General features: G+C 34.3%; 1 protein-coding gene across 14 annotated transcripts; it reads right to left on the reverse strand.

Moving 5' to 3' along the window:
• Positions 1–1,623: 1,623 nt before the first annotated feature.
• LOC141689519 (membrane-bound O-acyltransferase gup1-like) lies at positions 1,624–19,723 on the reverse strand. Of its 14 annotated transcripts, none has more exons than XM_074493833.1 (22): positions 19,576–19,723; positions 18,736–18,769; positions 18,496–18,625; positions 18,220–18,335; positions 18,059–18,114; positions 17,170–17,351; positions 17,037–17,085; positions 15,382–15,485; positions 15,217–15,281; positions 14,292–14,359; positions 12,096–12,155; positions 11,909–12,022; positions 11,303–11,427; positions 10,526–10,577; positions 9,610–9,672; positions 9,413–9,522; positions 4,433–4,525; positions 4,249–4,330; positions 3,068–3,145; positions 2,190–2,265; positions 2,058–2,107; positions 1,624–1,975 (listed from the first exon to the last, which is right to left on the reverse strand). In XM_074493833.1, the coding sequence occupies exons 3-22, from the start codon at positions 18,585–18,587 to the stop codon at positions 1,928–1,930; spliced, it is 1,683 nt and encodes a 560-aa protein (XP_074349934.1). In that variant the 5' UTR covers positions 18,588–18,625; positions 18,736–18,769; positions 19,576–19,723; the 3' UTR covers positions 1,624–1,927. The 14 variants fall into 14 exon arrangements, 12 of the variants coding, with proteins under 12 accessions (XP_074349934.1, XP_074349935.1, XP_074349936.1 ...); XM_074493834.1 differs by having other exon boundaries at positions 18,736–18,801; positions 19,576–19,720; XM_074493835.1 differs by having other exon boundaries at positions 18,736–18,784; positions 19,576–19,710.
• Positions 19,724–20,696: the final 973 nt, after the last annotated feature.

Below are 20,696 nucleotides of genomic sequence, written 5' to 3' on the forward strand. Positions count from 1 at the left end.
GGATTGAGTTACGAGTCCGGATCTGGTCCTTGCAGGAGTTACATGTACTATCAGACATCAGTATGTCTACCGACCTTTTTTCTCTCCCTTGTTCCGACTCCTTCCCGTTCTTGCTCCCTGATATCTATGTGCAATTAGGGCCTCTACTATTCTGGTAAGTGCAACACTTTGCACATCTTAATCGAATGCAAACACTGTTGTTGCGACGGGTTCAAAATTGTTGATCGTCAACTCATCAATAATACTAATGTATTATTGTCTCATTTTTCGATTGAACTTTTGGCACCCTTTTATCAAAATTTATTACAACAATTAGCAATTAAAGTTGTCAAATTATTTATATACAATTATAATTAAAAATAAATATGAAGTTAGATGTCTTTAAGATTGCGAAAAGTTGACCATTTTAATTGGCACCTCTAATTCTTGAATGGATAACCGATAAAAATATCATTTCACGTCATGTGACCGTTTAATATTATTTTTGATAACCCATTGGAGATGTTTTAAGAGACCGTCTATTAAATGCATCTTTATTAAATGCATCTTGAAAGTAGTAGCAGCATAATTCCAAATCATCCAAAATAATAAACTGATCATTATTATTTAAAAATGTAGACTTGAGGACCTAGCAGCTGGGATGTTCCTTTAGTTAGAAGGGACTCGAGAGAAATAAGTTTGAGAGGCTCTAACAACAACATTCCCGCTCCAAACACACCACTTTCCAGACTCTGCTAACAAAATTTATTGCCAACTAATTTTTTTAATTATTTTTTTTGCTAATAATTGATATTGCAGACAAATGTTTGTTGTTCAACAACTATTACTGATTATTTATGGTTGATCGATCGTTGCATCATCGTTTTGTCAGGACTCGAAATGGTTAAATGAATGTGATTATTTGATGAATGTGTGAATTTCTTTTTGTATAACAATAAATCTTGCAGGAAGTCACACAACACAATTGGCAAATCTAGATGTGTCAGTTTCAGGCAAATGGCTTTACAATCAGACAGGCAACGGGCAACCAGACTATGACCAATAATATGCAGCAAAAGTGAAGAAATAGTGCCCAAGATCTGGTGGCGACCAAAACCTCTTCAATTTAGACTTTGTTTCCAACAAAGTTTGACAACTACTTAAAGAACTTGCTAGCTTCAGAGGGTCTGCTAAACTCTGACCAAATTGTTGTGACAAAGAATGAGCATCTCTGGAACTAGTGTGGAAATACGCGGAGAATTGTGAGGAGTTGTTTGAACAAATTTCCTAGTCCATGGTTAACATGGGTAACTCGGCCAAATAACTGTTCATGTCTATGCCTTCTTAGCTTTCCCCGTTTTTGTTAAGCTTTTACAATTAATTATTAAATTAATTCATAGGCATTAATCATTGGCCATACATTAATTTTAAATACAGCACCTTTCTAGTGATATTCATCACTCATAAGCATAGCATGTTGGCACAAAAATGAACTCTTCTCCAAGGCGTTGGCTGAACACTAGTGAGAACCTCGTATAAATAAATATACACTTAACTGAAAATCCAACAAGGTAAATAGACAATTCAACATCAGCAACTTTGAATTTTGATCGAGTTGACTGGCGTTTAAAGTCGCAAACAATCTGTAATTTGCAACTATTCAATGAATTAAGACGATTACGACAACTAAAGTGTGTGGTCTACAAACACGCAAGCATGTACAACCAGAAGAGTAGTGTGCTTGAAATAGTTAACTGTCATGCACCTATTTGCTAGCTTAATAGACCAAATACCAATCAAATTGTGCAAGTACAGGAAATTAAGCCTAGCAACAAGAAATCTATCTACATCACATCGCACATCAGCATTCAGCATAATATTCTCATTACGTACAACAAAAATAGTAGTGATCTAACTATCCAAAGAGGAAATAAAGACATCTATATCCTCACTTCAAAAGCCTCCTTTGTTTGACATCAGAAATGTGGATCATAAGCTGCAATACACAATTAGCATGTTAAATTTTTTAAAAAGACAAAGTATATTTACTAGAATAACAGATATAAATGATTATGCACCTTCGTTCCAACATAAAATGTAAGAAATAGGCCTCCAAGAACAGGTAATCCTGCAAATGGTATAATGTTGGATGTAATTGTGTTGACAAGAAAAATTTAAAGGAAATTGCAGAAATATTTATAGACAAAAACCTTCTCTCTGGAAAAAAACAGAATACAACCAACTAATGCCTGATGGTCCAATAACAAAGCCAATGAGGTTGGCAACCTGCACAGATTACAGACCAACAATAAAAAATTATATTGATTGGGACTAATGTAAGCGGAGTCCTCCGATTTAGATGGAAATTGGCAAATGAGATTGCTTTATCTTATAGTTGTTGCAAAATGTAGAAGACAGAATTCTTACAGTCTATTTCTATTCAATCCTTAGATCTTTATTTGCAAAGAAACTACAAGATTGATGACCAATGCAAATTAACCCAACTCATGTGAACTTTTGATGGTTCTGGCACTCCACTGATGTACTTCCTAAAAAAGGACTACTCTATATCAGGAACCAAGCCTTATTTTGATACCCATCAGCCATACATCATAAAATCACAGTAACTCCCACAAAAATGCAAAATTTTCCAGCAATCAATATTTGATAAACAGATAACGGTTTCATATTAGTGCTGGAGCAGGAGTATGCACAAGATAAGGCAATATCCCTCTAATCAATTTATCACTATTATCTTCTCAATAATAGAATATCAAGGAGCCAAATACATGTGTTTCCTAGTAAGTAGAGTTCTTCACCTCACTTCTAATCACCCAAAATTTAAACTAGAAATTCAAAATTCTACACTTTCTTGCTTATGCTGGTAAGTGTGATGAAATGCAGTGGTAAATAAAAATAGCTCCATACCACTGCAATGGATTCCTAAATTAAACGGTTGACATAATGACAATATAATAAACTTAAACAGTAGTGGTCGGATTAATTCAGACTTAAACAAGCAGAAAATCTTAAAAAAAAACTATATGCAAACAAAACTTTCTCGGTAACAAGTTAAAGAGAGACAGACCATGAGACAAGTAATAGTAATAGCTCCAGAAACTGCTTGAAGTTCATGCCAGATAACCACGCCAAAAGTGCTTTCCACCTACCAAAGAAAGAAAGAACTAAAAGTCATCAAAACAGAAGATTTAATAGCAACTATATACTGCTAAGAAAAGAGTTTGTCTCCAGAAAAGGTAAAGCATGGAAGAGGTTACAAAAAAGGTGATTTCAAAGATATGGTAAAAGGGAAGATGACCACTTCAGGACACACAAAGCAAATCACCATGACTAGACGAGTTCAATATTTTTATGTCAAAGCAAAATATCAGTGCCTCTCCTATCTTGTCTTTCTATTGATGGCCTCATTGAGCGGTAAAAATGCTTAGTAAATAAACTTACCCCAAAATAAAAAAAGTAACAAAGGCATCGAAGCTTTATATGTGCAATGAACCAGACCTATACTAATTAAACCAATTGCTTTTATCATAGTTAGAAAATTCACATCGTCTTCACAAGACAATCACGGTGTACTAGCACGAGAAGATTTCTGATTTATGTATTTTTTTTAAAAAAAAATACTATTAGCATTTAGCAGTAATAACAATGTTTTGCAAATTAATTTGGCATCAGTGTACAAAACATAGATGGCCAACCCAAATCAGTGTTCATACAACTTACAACAGAAAATGACACAAAGAACTACCCCCTACTAGGACTGCAGGAGAACAACACGGCCACAGAATAATTTAAGTGCAAATGACTGTAACAGGGTCAACAACCCCCCTCCCCCAAAGGGTTAACCCAACATTGAACATTAGGCCATACATGGGGCAATGAAACTTTAAAGTTTGTACTCTGATTTTATTAGTTTCTAAAACAATTCCTAGAACTAACTAAATATCTACACACGAAAAGGATTTTAGTCAGAACAAAAGAAATTACACAGAGAGACGCTTAAATTATGCAGTTTTGACCAGAAATAAACCCTCGTGCATACCAAAGTCATCGTAAATACCACACTTCTTAGTTACTGAAATGCATTAACCATGACAAAGTCAACCCCACGACCAAAGATTATTTATTGTCAAGGAATAAATGTAAATCTTTTCATGTTAACCGCAATTCATATTCAAAGTTCTAAATCTACTTTGAAAAATTCAATGCCGATCGTTAGGATATAAAACAGAAATTTAACAATTGCACCACCTTAAGCATATTTGCAGCCGATTTAACTATCATCTCGGGAATAAAAAAAATACACGTTAACCATGCCCATGAAAGAAGCTTCCTGAAGCAAAGGAAATAAACTGTCAGACGAGGAACAGAAACATATACTCTTTAACTGACAAAGGTCACTATGAGAAATCAATATTTAAAAATTGTGAAGTACCACTCCAAATCATGCCATATGGCAACAAATGTGAAGATCACCCACACATTTAAAAGCTTTCTTTGAGAACCCCCAAGAGGGATGTACATGTACCTATAATTATGAGGCAACATGAATTACACTTGTCACAAATAAACACAAGAAATTATAAACATGAACTACCAAGGGAAAACAAGATAGGTTATAGAAATTAACTGAGAAAAATAAAAAAGGATATGTAAAGCGGCAGAGTGGGACAACATATTAGCAAACAATAAAGCAATACATATTTAAATTTAATAATAATCCAAGTGACCAATGTGTGCAGATTGTCCAAAAATTTTAGATACAAAAAAATAATTAACATAGTAACTAACAATGATTAAAAATTTAAAACTACCCATACTGTTGAAAATAATCTAGAAAAATCTTTAAGATACTACATTAAGGTGAAAAGTCAAGAGCCTGGGGGTTATTAGATGTCTAACAGATATATTCAGTTACTCTAAATTATGAGCTTATTAATTAGCTATCTAGAATGATCCAATGCATCTATAAATTCAAGTGTCCTGATCTGCTTTGTATCTCAGAAAAAATCAATCAGATTATATAAGTTATATGCAGTGGCATCTTTCTATATATTCATCTTTATATCTAAAAAAAACCACCAGGGGTATCAGCGCCCTGGTCTCTGGAATCCACAAATCCAGTCGCCATATAAACTCTTGTGCAAATCAGCGACAAGGTCAGAAGAAATGGCATCAAGTTCAAACAATGCAGCAACCTTTGCTTTATCTCAGACCTCAGTTCCAGTATTCGATGGTGATGCTTATGATTTTTGGAGCATCCAAATGAGAACTATATTTATTTCACAAGGATTATGGGAACTTGTTCAAAATGGATATGAACAGCCCGATGATGTAACAGCACTTGCAGCCTGGGATGCAGATAGAAGGAAACAATACAACAATAATGCCATGAAGGATGCAAAGGCCCTGCTTTGCTTTACATTCAGCAAGGTGTCAGCAAGGTAATATTTTCAAGAATCATGGGAGCAACAACTTCAACGGAGGCCTGGGAAATTCTGAAGAATGAATTTAAAGGCTCAGAAAAGGTAATATCGACCAAACTTCAATCTCTTTGGAAAGAATTTGATAATTTGTTAATGAAAGAAGGTGAATCGATAAAAGTATTCTTCTCACGTGTTTCAAATATCATTTATCAAATTTGGAGTTTTGGAGACAATTGAAGATAAGAAAATTATTGAAAAGATATTGAGAAGTTTACCGGTCAAATATGGTTTGTGGCTGCTATCGAAGAATCAAAGGATTTATCTCAATTAACTCTTGTTGAGTTAATTGGATCGCTTGAAGCTCATGAAAGCAGAATGTCCAGGTTTACAAACCAGCCCATAGAGCAGGCTTTTCAGTCCAAGTTAAGCTTTCACAAACAAAGAAAGGAAGAATTATGAAGGTCCTGGTCAGAAATTCCAAAGATCAGGAAGCAATTGTCGAGTAAGGTGGAGAGGACAACCCCACGACCAGGGAAGAAAGAATCAGCATGAAAATTCCTGTTTGTACTGCAACTTGTGTCGTAAAAATGGGCATCATACAAATGATTGCAGGTAAAAATGTACGAGGTGCAGCCGCCCTAATCATTTTGACAAAGATTGTTGGTTTCAACAAAAACAAAAGGCCAATTTTTCTGAGAGCAGCAAAGCTTCAGCTTAGTTGTTTTATTCCTGCCTTAATACTCAGGAAACAAGTGATATTTGGTACCTTGACAGTGGTTGCTCTAACCACATGACATCCAAGCCCAACACAAAATCTTTTAAGTGTTGGTCAATTGGCACAAAAAGGATATATTGTTAAATTTGAAGGAAATCATTGTCTACTCATTGACAAGAAGACAGATCAGTTGATTACTTGTATCCAGATGACACCTAACAAGGTTTACCCTTTGAAAATTCCTTCTGTTGAAAATTATTCTCTGAAAGCTAATTATTCTCTGAAAGCTGATAGTGATGAGTCTTTACTATGGCATCTCAGATTTGGCCATCTTCAATTCAATGGCATAAAATTATTAAAGGAAAAAGAAATGGTTCTTGGCCTGCCTACAATTGCGGAAAAGAAGCAAAACATACGTGAAGGCTGCATTTTTGGAAAACAACATCGTTTGCCTTTTTCCAAGTCATCTTGGAGAGCTAAATCCCCACTTGAACTTGTGCATACGCCATACGGATGTTTGGGGACCTACAACAAGCCCTTCTCTTGCTTAAAAAAGATATTTTCTGCTATTTATTGATGATTACACCCGCATTACTTGGGTATATTTTCTGGAGCACAAATCTGAGGCATTTCTTCATATTACTACATTTAAAGCTCAAGCAGAAAAACAGTGTGGTCATCCTCTCAAAATTTTAAGATCCGATCGTGGAGGTGTATTCACTAATAATGAGTTCCAAAAATTCTGCAAAGAACACGGAATAAAAAGGGAGTTCACTGATGTCGTACGCCTCAACAGAACGGTGTCGCCGAACGGAAAAATAGGACTGTTGTTGAGATGGCCAGAAGTATGCTCCAAGGTAAAAAATTGCCTAAAAATTTATGGGTAGAGGCTGTTAATACAACAGTTTACATTCTGACAAGATCTCCTACAAAAGCCGTGAGAAATAGAACACCTTATGAAGCATGGTTTAAAGAAAAACCCAAGGTTGATCATTTTAAAATATTTGGCAGCATCGCTTATGCTCATGTTCCTAAAGAAAACTGAGACAAGCTGGATGGAAAGGGGGAAAAGTGCATATTCATTGGTTATAGTGATGAATCGAAAGGATTTTGTTTAATCCTATAACCAGTCAACTTGTGATTTCTAGAGACGTTATTTTTGACGAAGCGGCAACATGGGATTTGGAGAAAGATGTGGTTGATAACTTTCAAAGATTGACTTTGTTGAGCGTCTATCTTCACAAGAAAGAGAACCAGAAAATCAACAAGTTAAAGAAATTAGCATTCGGCCCGAAGATGTCGAAGCATATTTAGAATTTCCACCACGGAAGACTCGATCTTTGGATAACATTTTTCACAATTGCAACATGGTCTTACTATCTATTGAACCACAAAGTTTTGAGGAAGCTTCACAAGAAAATTCATGGAGGATGGCAATGGATGAAGAACTGAAAATGATCGAGAAAAATCAGACTTGGGAGCTCATAGAGAGGCCTAAAAACAAAGATGTTATTGAACTAAAATGGGTATATAAAACAAAATACAACGAGGATGGTTCGGTAAAAAATATAAGGCCCGTTTGGTCATGAAAGGTTATTCGCAACAACCTGGAGTTGACTTCAACGAGACTTTTGCACCGGTTGTTCGGATGGAAACTATAAGAACAGTCCTTCCTCTAGCTGCGCAACTCAAATTGAATGTGTATCAACTAGATGTAAAATCTGCATTTCTTAACGGTGATCTCGAAGAAGAGATATTTGTAGAACAGTCACCAGGATACGTCATTAAGGAACAAAAGAATAAATTTTATCGCCTCAAAAAGGCCCTATCCGGATTAAAGCAGGCCCCCCGAGCTTGGAATAGCAAAATCAATTCCTATTTCCAACCAAACAAGTTTCTAAGAAGTCCATATGAACCTTCACTCTATGTCAAGAAGGAGAATACAAATTTTCTGATTGTTTGATTGTACGTAGATGATCTGATCTACACTTGTACAAATGAAAAAATGGTTAAAGATCTCAAAAAAGCCATGATGGAGTACGAGATGACTGACCTTGGACTTATGAAATATTTCCTCGGAATGCAAGTTAAGCAATCTCCTGGTGAAATATTTATTTCACAAGAGAAGTCCGCAGATGATATACTCAAGAAGTTCAACATAGTTCAACATGACAAATTGTAAGTCTCTTGCTACTCCTATGGCAATCAATGAAAAATTATCCAAATATGATGAAAGTAAGAAGGTTGACGAGAAAGTGTATAGAAGCTTAGTTGGCTCTTTAATTTAGCTTACTAACACAAGGCCAGATTTGGTACAAGCTGTTAGTGTGGTTTCAAGATTTAAGTGAGCCATGTAAAGCTCATTTTGCAGCAGCAAAGAGGATACTACGATATCTCAAAGGGACAAAAAACTACGGACTGCTCTACAGGTCTGAAGAAGATAACAAGCTGGTAGGTTTCACGGATAGCGATTGGGCAGGTTGTGTGGATGATAGGAAGAGTACTAGTGGTTACTTGTTCAGTCTTGGTACAAAAGCCTTCTCCTGGTCATCTAGGAAGCAAAAGACAGTAGCCCTATCCTCCGCTGAAGCAGAATATGTGGCAGCCACAAGTGCAGCCTGTGAAGCAATATGGTTAAAGAGGATTCTAGCAGACATGCAACTACAAGAGGATGAATCTACTGTTTTATATTGTGACAACATATCAGCTATTGCACTGATAAAGAACCCTGTTTTTCACAGCCGAACAAAACATATTGAAATTCGTCATCATTTCATTCGAGAACTTGTTGAAGATGGTGAGCTGAAAATTCTGCATTGTCAAACCGGAGAACAAATAGCTGATGTCTTTACAAAACCGCTGCCAGCCTATAAGTTTAATTATATTTGAGATTTGTTTGGGGTCAAGATTTTACCAGATTAGGGGGAGTGTTGAAAATAATCTAGAAAAATCTTTAAGATACTACATTAAGGTGAAAAGTCAAGAGTCTGGGAGTTAATAGAAGTCTAAAAGATATATTCAATTACTCTAAATTCTGAGCTTATTAACTAGCTATCTACAATGATCCAAGGCATCTAAAAATTCAAGTGTACTGATCTGCTTTGTATCTCAGAAAAAACAATCAGATTATATAAGTTATATGCAGTATCATCTTTCTATATATTTATCTTTATATCTAAAAAAAACATCATGTACTTGTACTATTACTTAACTAACACAAAGTCCCCAGATACGGGTAACTTAATCATCACATTAGTGTTCTCCAAAAGCTTACCTAACAAGCCATTTGTTGAAGGAAGCATGCCAGTTTTTCCAAAAGCTTTCCAAATTATAGCAATTATTTATACACTTAGGCATATTTTCAGGTGTCTCGATACCGCTTACCTAAATTTATATAGCAGTACAGAGGAATTTTTGTTAATAAAAGAGAAATAGAACATATTATTAGTACACCGGTTCGAGGAGGCATACCAGCGCCCAGAACAGAAAGTAGCGCCAGATGAGAAAAAACTTCAGCCACATGAAATTTAGTACCTGTCCAATATGAAATTATACTTTCAAGTGTAACTTCTTTAATTTTGAAGCTCAAAGGATAATGTCCATCGAATGAAGAACAAACTATAAAAGGTTAGATTGAATTAATGTGAAAACACACAAAAATACTATGTATATCATCTTGCAAATCAAAAGAATGGTCATTAATTATTCTAAAAACTAATATGTTTGTTCATAGTTAAGTTTTAGCAAATTAATCCTTAAAGTGATTGTGATTGCTCCAATTGCATCCTTTGTGATTGTACAGTCTTTGATACTTAATTATAGATGAGAATAATTAAAGACCAAGGAAATTCTTGTTGCCATTAAAAAACTAAAGATGTAAACACTTCATAACCTACCTACTCTCAAGAAGATTCTTAAATATTTATGGTTGTGCGCTTTATGAGTTAAAACACTTTTGAATAATTCACCAAGTCTAACCACCAATCATGGGTGTAACCAAATATTGCAGTTGCTATTGTTGCAGCAAGCAAAGGGAGAAAAAGACATCGTACGCTAGACACAAGTTTGAAATATTGGAATGTGCAGGAATTAATGAACTAAACACCTATATATTATTTGAATTAGTATGATTCAGTACGGCCTGCATATCGTTTCAAAACTATAAACAAAGCAACCTCCAAGGCCGTATGTATTAATTCTGCTATAACAGCAATTATGTAGCAGTCAGCTCTCAGAATCATCAAACTGTAACCTCAAGAGCCATTCTCAAGACTAATTATATGGTAACATATTTGCTTGCCAATAAATAATCCATTTTAAAATATTGATATACTAATTCATTTGGACAACCTAGTACCTACTACCTACTCAAAGTGTAAGAACTCACCCCATATCCAATTATGAAGACGTCCACTGGAGATAGATTTTTCCACAAACCACTGACCAGCAAAGTTATTATTGTCAAGTGAAAGAAGAATAAGGGTATAGAGAAAGCAAACATAGTAACAAGTATAATTTTAATTTTAAAAATTGAGATTATATCTACTATGGAGGACTATGATCAATACTTTTACGGCATCTCGATTACATTATATGACCATTGTAAGTGGGTATTTTTTTTAGAAATCAGTCTTAGTACCGTCATGACGAGGCCAGGATACACTATTAGTAATAGTAGTATACTGAGGCAGCAGGAATACAGCAGAATGATAGTAGAGTCATTAAGGGCAATTTAGTCTTTTATAGAGTTAGTACTGGTGTTATTCTAAAAACCGGATGTGAACTTTCATTTTTATTATGAATGAATATATGAAATGGCTTTGCCACCGATCTCTCTCTCTCTCTAGTGTATTTCTCTCTCTACACCTTTTCTTCTCTGTCTGATCTCTAATTTTTGTCTAATCTCTCTCATTTCTCTACTAATTTGCTCTCATTCTCTATCTCTATCCTTTATTTAGCAGCTATATTACCTATAAACACAAAAAACATCAAAAATACATGCAAAACAAGTCAGGAATTCACTAATTCCTGACAGAAACACATGACGGAAAGATATCACCGCAATAATGCACCATACTGCATATATGCATAGTACTCTTGGAGGTGAAAAGCATCATTGTTTTGCAAACCATTAATTAATAATTTATATTAACAACATAATCACCTGACTGCGAAGGCATTGTAGTGACAAAAATGTGTCATTAGCTCCATTAGCAAAAGACTCATAACCCACCGAAACCCATACCAAGCGATTTTTTGTAATGAATAATTCTTTTGTGGCGTATCTAGCTGCACAAAGAGTATACAGGTAATGATTACATGTTTGACATTACCATAAAATTTAGTAATATTCCAGATAATGACTAAGAACCCATTAATTGCGCAAGAACTACTATTGCTTCACAGCCAAGAAACAATACTAAAGCAAAAAGTACATGCATATATATTTTTTCATTCGGGGTCTATAACCATAACCTCCAGTAAATTATGTCATCAAACATCTTCCAAGGATGACGGAATACACAAGCATTAGCTTTCTGAAAATTCTATCAAAACATCACTGACACAAAAGGCTGAATATAACTATGGGTTCTTAACTTCATATCATTGAGAGGCATGGGCGTGAAGAAAAAACAATCATACTAAAATGCCAGAATAAAGCATATATAGAGCCATGTCTTAACGGATCGTTACATAGATATCAATTATCAACACACTCAAAAAGAATGGAGTAACTTATTTAATTTAAGAAAGGTCAGACCATACAAACCTGTGAAGCAAATGCATTAAAGCTTATGATTGGCCCAGCAATATAAAGAGGTGCATAAGCCAAATAACATAGGTATATATTGAAAGAGAACCTATCATCCAGAACGCTTCTCTCCTGAAAAAAGATTATTTGGGCTAAACAGCAATAACGCGAAATTTAGCAGACAAATCAATCTCAAGTAGCTTGCCTGTAATGATAAATAGCATGTTTCTCCTGATGAACATTGATCACATCGTTGCATGTGCTTCTGCAACACCAGAAACAAATTTATCAAGAAAACAGACAAGTCTTCTATAGGTAATTGAATGATTGAATGGTTGTGAAAGTAGATTCAAGCCAATAAGAGCTAAAAGGTAAAAAAGTATAGGATGGTTTTCACTATCATGTAATGATACAGTGAGGTACGTGTTACCAAACAAAATCACTTATGCTGGAAAGCAACAGGCAATTGCAGTCAATTGGGGACTTCGTGTGAAGAAAATGTTTCATCTATTACTAAACTTCTAGTAAAATTGACTTTTTGGCTTGTCCAAACTCCAGAGCCTTGGTTCCAAACAAGCAAAATAGTATATCCAACAAAATTACATCCCGATACTAATCAATGTGTAAAATTGTTCAAGTGCGTGTGCAGTTCAATGCGGAACCAGGACACAAAATTATGACTATACACGACACTCGAGAAAATTCCAGACACATAAGATGGTTGTTCTTCACAATTTAACTATTTAAACTAGTCTGGACAAAAAACCAGGTCAAACAACACCGTTGAACTCAACCATTACTTCGGTATCCTTAGTTTGTGCATTCAGTTATTTTGAAGAAAAATTTAGCTTTATAGCGTTTCAATTTCTCAAGAGTCCTCAACTATAAGCAGCCCTAAAACCATTCATTTTAGCATATTTAGCATGGTAATCCCCTACAGATATAAGTAATTAACAAAATACAGAATCCAGTGAACAGTAGTTTTCAGTGTTGCAGAAGAAAACTATTTTTTTACAATAATTTATTCAACTTCTACCCGTCACTACGAACTCCAGCATTGGCTGCAGAGGATTGATAAAAGTTTAGCTTCGTCTATCCTTGTTGCAAAAGTCACCTTCCTCTGATAATTTATATTTAGAAGAGCATACGCAAGTTGGTTTTGCATAAAGCATTCTGCACATTCTTAAAATAGAAGGAACTCCAACAATTCTAATTAGTCTTCCACCTTTACTAATAAAAATCATCTTATTTAATTTACTTACTTTTAGGTCAGGTGCAATGCCCTTAAACAAGATTCTAAGACCCCCCAGAACACAAAGAAATGTAATCTTTGGAATTTAATTCAAAAAGAGTATATGAAATATCTGCAAGCAGAGTTAATAAAAAGGTCACCATATGAAGCATTTTAAGCAGAACTGGTGTGGTTGTCACGTCGGTGAGTCGAGTCGAGTCGACCGGGGTGCCCGACAAGTCTGAGTCATGACTAGTCGAGACTAGTCGTAGACTAGTCGACACTAGTCGACAATGTATTAAACTATAAATATATAAATATAGAGGTATATATAAATATTATATACTAGTCGACAATGTATTAAACTATAAATATATAAATATAGAGGTATATATAAATATTATATATGTGTTCTAACTTCTAACAACCCATTTTTTCCTTTTTCTCTTATATACATAGGAGATTTTAAACACTTCTTCGGAAGCTTAGGGTCTTCAAACGAGTCATAGGCTGCTTCGTTAGTTTGATTTTCATTCTCCATCTGCCACAAGAATTGAACAGCAAAGTTAGAACATAAGTAAAAAATCAAATTTAAGTGCATAAATAAGTTGGAAGAATAAGTGTGTGTACCGTGTATTACGTAAGTGTTTGTATATATAATAATATATACATGTTTTGAGCTATTGTGTCTGTGAGTGCGTGTTACATGTTTGTAAGTGTCTAAGTGCATATATACTTGTTTATGTGTGTGTATATATAAGTGTCTGTGTGTGTAAAACTGTATATATAGAAGAGGGAAAAGAAGAATTGAAGATTACCTGGGGGTTTTGAGACTTGAAATCACTACTGGACACTATAGAGTGGCTGGATTAGGTAAAAAGCGGGACTGAGCTTTTGTTTTTAGGTTATTTTACAACCCTATCTGTAACTGGGCTTGGGCCTTTTCTGAATTTTTTAACCAGTCGGTCGACTGGGTCTTCTAATCGACCCGACTAGTTGACCCAGTCGATAATCAATCGCTCGAAACACATACAATGCACAAGTCGACAGTTCAAGTCGCCCTGCCAAAAACGACTACTAGACTAGTCGAAGACTAGTCGCAACTAGTCGAGAGACTCAACAACAATTGCAGCATTTCATAAGATTTCAAGGAAGATATAACAAAGATACCTTTTGATCAAAACGATTCCAATTTGCCCAGTGGTAGTCGTGACCAAAGCTTAGCATACGTAAGACAACTGCAAACAAGACGAACAGACTCACGCTTTAGAAACAAACAGTAGGCATCTATGCAAAATTATTTGTTTGAATGAAAATTAATCAAAAATAAAAGGTTTAAATGGTGGACGTTGATATGTCACTCATTATTAATTAAAAGTGTCTATCTTCATATAATGACTGCTAATCGAGAAGATTAATTTGTGGCTATTGAATACCAAGTTTATATCTCACAAGTCAATGGACACATTTAAAAAAGTCAATATGTACTATGACGGACAACTAACCTACCTTCTCTCCATTTTAGTAACATCCCACATCAATTAGAATTAGCGTTTCCGAGTCCTTTGTAAGAGACATTGCTAGCTATTTTGGACTAACCTTTGGTGGATTGTTGGGTCCACTACGCATTTAGTTGTGGGCTTCGATGTTATAAATAGCATCAGATCCGATACCCGAAAGCTTAAGGTCGTGGGTGCATAAAAAAAGTTAAGAGTTTGTAGGTTAATAAGCAAGGAAATTAAGTGAATGGTCTAGCATTACACAAAAATAATTACAACGGCAGATAACTAGCGACAAGGAAGAAGACAATGAAGACGTTGTTAAGAGATATTTAAACTTGTTGTTGACCAAGTCTTTTGATCTATATATATAATTATTATGAATGAGGAAATAAGAACATTAAGAATTTTATCAGTACCATTAATAAGTAGAAGATTTTAAGATTTTCTTGAAGCGCCTACAGACATTAGACATTAAATTTAAATTGCAACCAATAGACTGAAAGTACTATTATACAAGATAGACTTGATACATGCGACGAATTTGACAGTAATGTGTTTGCAATCTAAGAAGTTTAAGAGACCGAGAAAAGTACCAAAGTTAAAGCAGATATACCATCTGAAAGTCCCCTGAAACTTATCCAGGTAAGCCCATTGGTTCCTGTGCCGTCAATAAAACACAATCATTGGTGATTGAATACTGGAATAGAGTAATGATTTATGTCTGAAGGAGTGCTTGATAACAGCCGATAAAGACTCACCCAAAAACAGCGAATGAATAGCCAGAATAGATACGATTACTTAATAGAAATGTGAGATTGAAAAGCCAAAGTACAAACAAGAAGTTTTTCCGCCGCCCAAATATCTGCATTACATAGCAACAATATAAATTGGAGGGACTAAGGTCAAATCATCATATGGCAAAAATACAATATTGATAAAAACTTCAGTAAATATATCAAATAATACTATTTTATATATCCTCTAACCAAACGTATTTTAGTATGAAAATAACATATTGAAATATTTTAACCGTTAGTTACTTTAATATACTAAAAGTTTCATGCAAAGCCTAAACTAAAGAAGTTATCCAACCGTATATCAAGTGGTGAAGACGAAATCTGTCAGAACAAGGGCTTATCCTATCTCCACAAATATCAGACATTAAAAAGAAACCTATCTAAAACCCCTCAGAACCTACTCATACATACTAACATGTACTAAGTGTTAAGGAACCAGTTACTCTAAAACCTCAAGGTGTTAGAGAATGGCCCTTTCCAGGATCTTATATTATTCTAACACTCCCCCTCACTCGAAAGCCCATTTATGGGTCGAAGAGTGGATCACGGGCGCCCATCTTTGGGGCATAACTTTGCCTTTCGTGTCCCTCATAAATTGTGAGAAATATTGGGGGTGGCAGGGATCGAACCTGAGTCCTCTGCCAGCCTGAACTCTGATACCATGTTAAGAAACCAGTTACTCTAAAACCTCAAGGTGTTAGAGAATGGCCCTTTCCAGGATCTTATATTATTCTAACACTAAGGTGGTCAGGTCATCCTTTGAATTTCTAAAACCTCTAGATTTGATGTGTAGAAAACTCTTCAACGAAGGGAAAACATGGAAGGCTTCTAGAAAGTCTACCTAATAGATAATGTCCCATATACTTGCAACCAGACAATAAAGAATAAAGAAGTGATAATGACACCAAACATTACGATGCCAAGATAAAAACATCAAAAAGAAGTTACATGGATACTGTTACAATTATCTACCACAATTTCATGATTACAAGTATTAGATACCACTTCCTTTCAATTTTGGCACAATTCCGAGAAGCAGAAATATAAAAACATAGTTAAAATCTACAATCTCGCTCTACCTATAGCAATGCAAAAGGATGAAAGATGTTTCAGATTACTAAAAGAGCTGCCACCCGAGTTTGCTTATCTAGTTTGACTCGTATCAGGAAGGATTCTACCCTTACTAAATTGTAAAATATAAAATAGAGAAATCCCCTACCACAAACTTTTTAATTGTCACCCTAGATGGAGCTGCGTGATATCATAAGTATTTACTGTTTTCAAGTTCCGACCACGGATAACTTCACCAGATTTTGTGGAAAATACACAATGAATCATTTCAAGCAAACACAATTAACAAGTTTTGCAATCGAAGATAAGCAGCTCCAAAACATATAAACATATCAAATTTAAGGCAAGCATTGAACACTAGACAAAGATCATAATCGCAGACACAGTATGGAATTTAACATAGCCAGTCCTCTAGTAAGCATTAAAACAATAGATGCATATTTATAGTCCATCTAAATATATTTCATCTCAATAGGCCAAGTTTAAGTATAAAACAAGAAAAATACTTTGACTGTTACCATCAATAAACTACATTAAGAATGTACCTTAACTAAAAGATAATTAGCTGACACGATGGATAGGATGAAGACGATGCTGCACTAGGAAGAAGCAGAAGTTAATGAAAATCACAGAGCCTATAAAGGTATAGTAGCATTACATATTGAATACAGGACATACAAAACTCCATGCAAATATGATAGGTAGATCCACGAAATCACAAGCCAAACTAAGGACATCCCCTTTGCTTTCAAATGATAGTGTGATCTGAGCATGTTGGCCACTAAAGTAAAAATCCCTAAAACAAAGGTCAGAATTGGTAAATTCCAACGAAAGTTTCTCCATTGTGCATCAGATACATCCTGCATGAGGGGGAGGAAGCAAGCTCATATTAAATTACCATAAACGAGAAAACAAGGAAAAAGTAACAATCTCAAGACTCTGGTTTTTACGAACCAACTATAAGCAGACTTTTACACTTGTGTTTTTGTCAATTCCGCGTAGCTCCAGTCCAATCCGAACATGTGTGGCTCAGCCTGATTAGGCTCCCTATAGTTACCTCTCCCCCATTGCTCCCTATACAGCACGTTTTTAAACCAAGCCAACTATACCAGCCCCAAGCCTTATATGTTGGTAAGAGGCTTGATCAGTTCATTACTAGCCTTAGTCCAAAATACTACATGAGCATTGCAGCATCAACCATCTTACAAAGACATTCAATAATTCAATTTCTCCCTAGGTATATTGAAGAAGTAATAATCAACTACTAAACAGCTATATTATGTAATGAAAAGTATATAAGTATTTAGAAAAGTCTGTGTTTCTTTTGCTTTCTTAGAAGTCAGCTACTAAGTAAAAAGGAGTGGACGAGATGTTAGTTTGATCCAAGATGAATAATTAGGATGAGAATACCAACTACTTGTATACTGTGTAGCTAAATGACCAAGGGATACATAAACATTAAAGTAATGATTAAAGCCAGCAATTGACTTGCACAATTTTAGCATGAGATAACATGACATAGTAATTACGCAAAAAAAAAGTGGCATAGACATAGACAGGGACATACATTAAACCGATTAGGAATCCATCCCGGAACTAAACCCCTAACTTGGTGAAAATGATCTGTCAATCAAAACCGATAAATAAAAATCAAACTCTAACAAACATATAGATTTTAAAAATCACTGATAAAATAAAATGCATATAGCAAGAATTTACAAAATATACCATGTGAAAGGTTGAGGGAACGACGAATGACATAAGCATAGAAGACAACAGCATAGAGCACAAGAACCGAAAGCTCTTTGTTCCGCCACAAAATACTCATAACTAATAACCTTGCTCTGAAACCATAAGATACCAATCAAATTCCGCCCGATTAACTTTTTTTGCAAATATTCATTCAAAACACTAATATCACCTGCCTTATAATATAAAGATATGTGATTAATTAAGCTAATTTTAGGCTTTTGTTTGGGTTGGGGGTTGGGCTTGAGCCCTTACCTTATTGGATGGAAGCGTTGAGTAAGGAAGTCTTCAACCCCCACCTTGTTGGGACTTGGGATGTAAGATTGGATCAGATTCACCAAGTACATCAATCATCTAGATAGGGAGGCTTTGTTCGGATCGGTGGCTGGGGAGGTAAAAATGCTTTTCAAAATTTTAAATTTAAATTAAAAATATTTTATTACCTAATCAATATTAATATAAATATCACTTGAAGTAAAGTTCTATGGAGTCCACCTTTTAATTGGAGTCCTCGGAGTCCATCTATGTTCTGCAAATAAAATATCTTCTAAAACATGTTATCTTGCAAAACATGTTTCACAAATATCATTACTTCAATAAAATCATACAAATCTCATATATTTACAAGTACAATATGTATGTTCTGCAACATGAACATTTATGTTCTGCAAACCAATAATGTTTTGTAGAATAATATATTTTGCAATGTTCTGCTTGTAAAATCTATGCAATATGCAAGGTTTTCAATAAATTTGTGATATTTGTAGAATATCATTCGAAAAATAATACGTTTTGCAACAATTTAAGCTATATTTTAATTGCAGAACATATATGGACTCCAAGGACTCCAATGAAACAGCATTGAATATATTCCTAATCTATTATATATCTAGGGTTCGCTGAGCAAATTTAATCATAAATACAATAATTAATATCCATACATTATTTGTTTTAACCATTAATGTTTATTCATTATTATATAATTAATATAGATTCATGTAATTTTTAAACACAGTATAATACGGTCTTTCTAATGTGTGTCCATACCGACTCCAATAAAAATGGTGGAGGGGCCATTAACATTTATTATTCAACCACAATAAGAAGAACTCATTAGTGACTAATGTGTGACTTGGGCACACCATAAAAAATCCCTATCAAATAAACACAAATTTAAACTATGATTAGCACGCACTCTCTCTCTCTCGCCCACATAATCTCTCTCAGACACGCATCTCTCCATGTCAGACTCAAATTATCTGAGTCTGAGAGAGAGAGCAATTAAGTGTTGGTGTGGATCGATAAGACAAGAGAGTATGGATGTATATATAGTACCTGAGGTGACGATTGTTGTATCTCCGGCGTGAATCGCTTGTTACGTCACTGTATTTTTGAGTATTTAGGTGCGCCAATGGAAATTGCTACTTTATATATATCTATCCCCCGTATGCCTCCTGTATCTATCTTGATCAACTCCAACTGTTTCTGTACACACATAACTATTATTACTGTTTTTGTACTTTTTATTTAACTATTTTATTTTAATTAAAATTAAATTATTAAGCCCTGGAGAAGTAAAAAATTAATTATAATTAAAGAAATTTTTTCAAAATATACGTGTTTCACAATAATTTTAAAAAATATATGATTTTTTTAAAATAATTTACAAAATCGCAATTTTTAAAAAAATTATCTTTAAAAGTATGCTCTACAGCTTAATAAACTAAAATGTAATCTAAATTAACTTTATAAAATATAAAATAAATGTTAAAGCAACGTTGTGTGTTCCTTAAAAATAATATAAATTAATAGGGTCCGCAAGAGTTGGCTCAATTGCTTAAAAAGGGATAACTATTTTCTTGATAACAGGTTTGAATTTCACGGGAGGGAAATTTATGATTATGTCTCGCAGAGTTTGTCGCTTAAATGCTGTTTATCTGGGTCGTGATTTTCAGAATATTGTATGAACCCGTGAGGTTTGTGATTTCCACACTATTATGTGAAATAAGGTTTGTCCTCTGCACACACCAAGGGTAGCGGTCGCTTAAGATAAAAAAAAAATAATAGGATCTAGTTAATTAAAATATTATAAGAGTATCTCCCAAGCTAACCATATGTTAAGTCTATTATACCTAATGTGTAAAATATGTATCACTCTAACGTTAAGTCGTGTTACGTATAATTTTAGATAACGAAAAACATGCACACTACATCTATTGAATCATTTGTCATCATCTATAATTATTCACGTCAGTTGTAACCCTAATTTTAACCCATTCTTAATTATGTTTTTTAATTGTAATATGAGCATATTACATTAAATTATTATTTTTTCAATATTTAACTTTAAATATTTAATATGATGATATGTATAAAATATTATTTTATTGATAACTAAATTTTTAAAAATTCTAAGATAATATACATTTTTAGTTATATGTTTTTTTTTAATATGT

This window comes from Apium graveolens, chromosome 10 (assembly GCF_009905375.1).
Source record: "Apium graveolens cultivar Ventura chromosome 10, ASM990537v1, whole genome shotgun sequence".
NCBI classification, from domain to species: Eukaryota; Viridiplantae; Streptophyta; class Magnoliopsida; order Apiales; family Apiaceae; genus Apium; species Apium graveolens.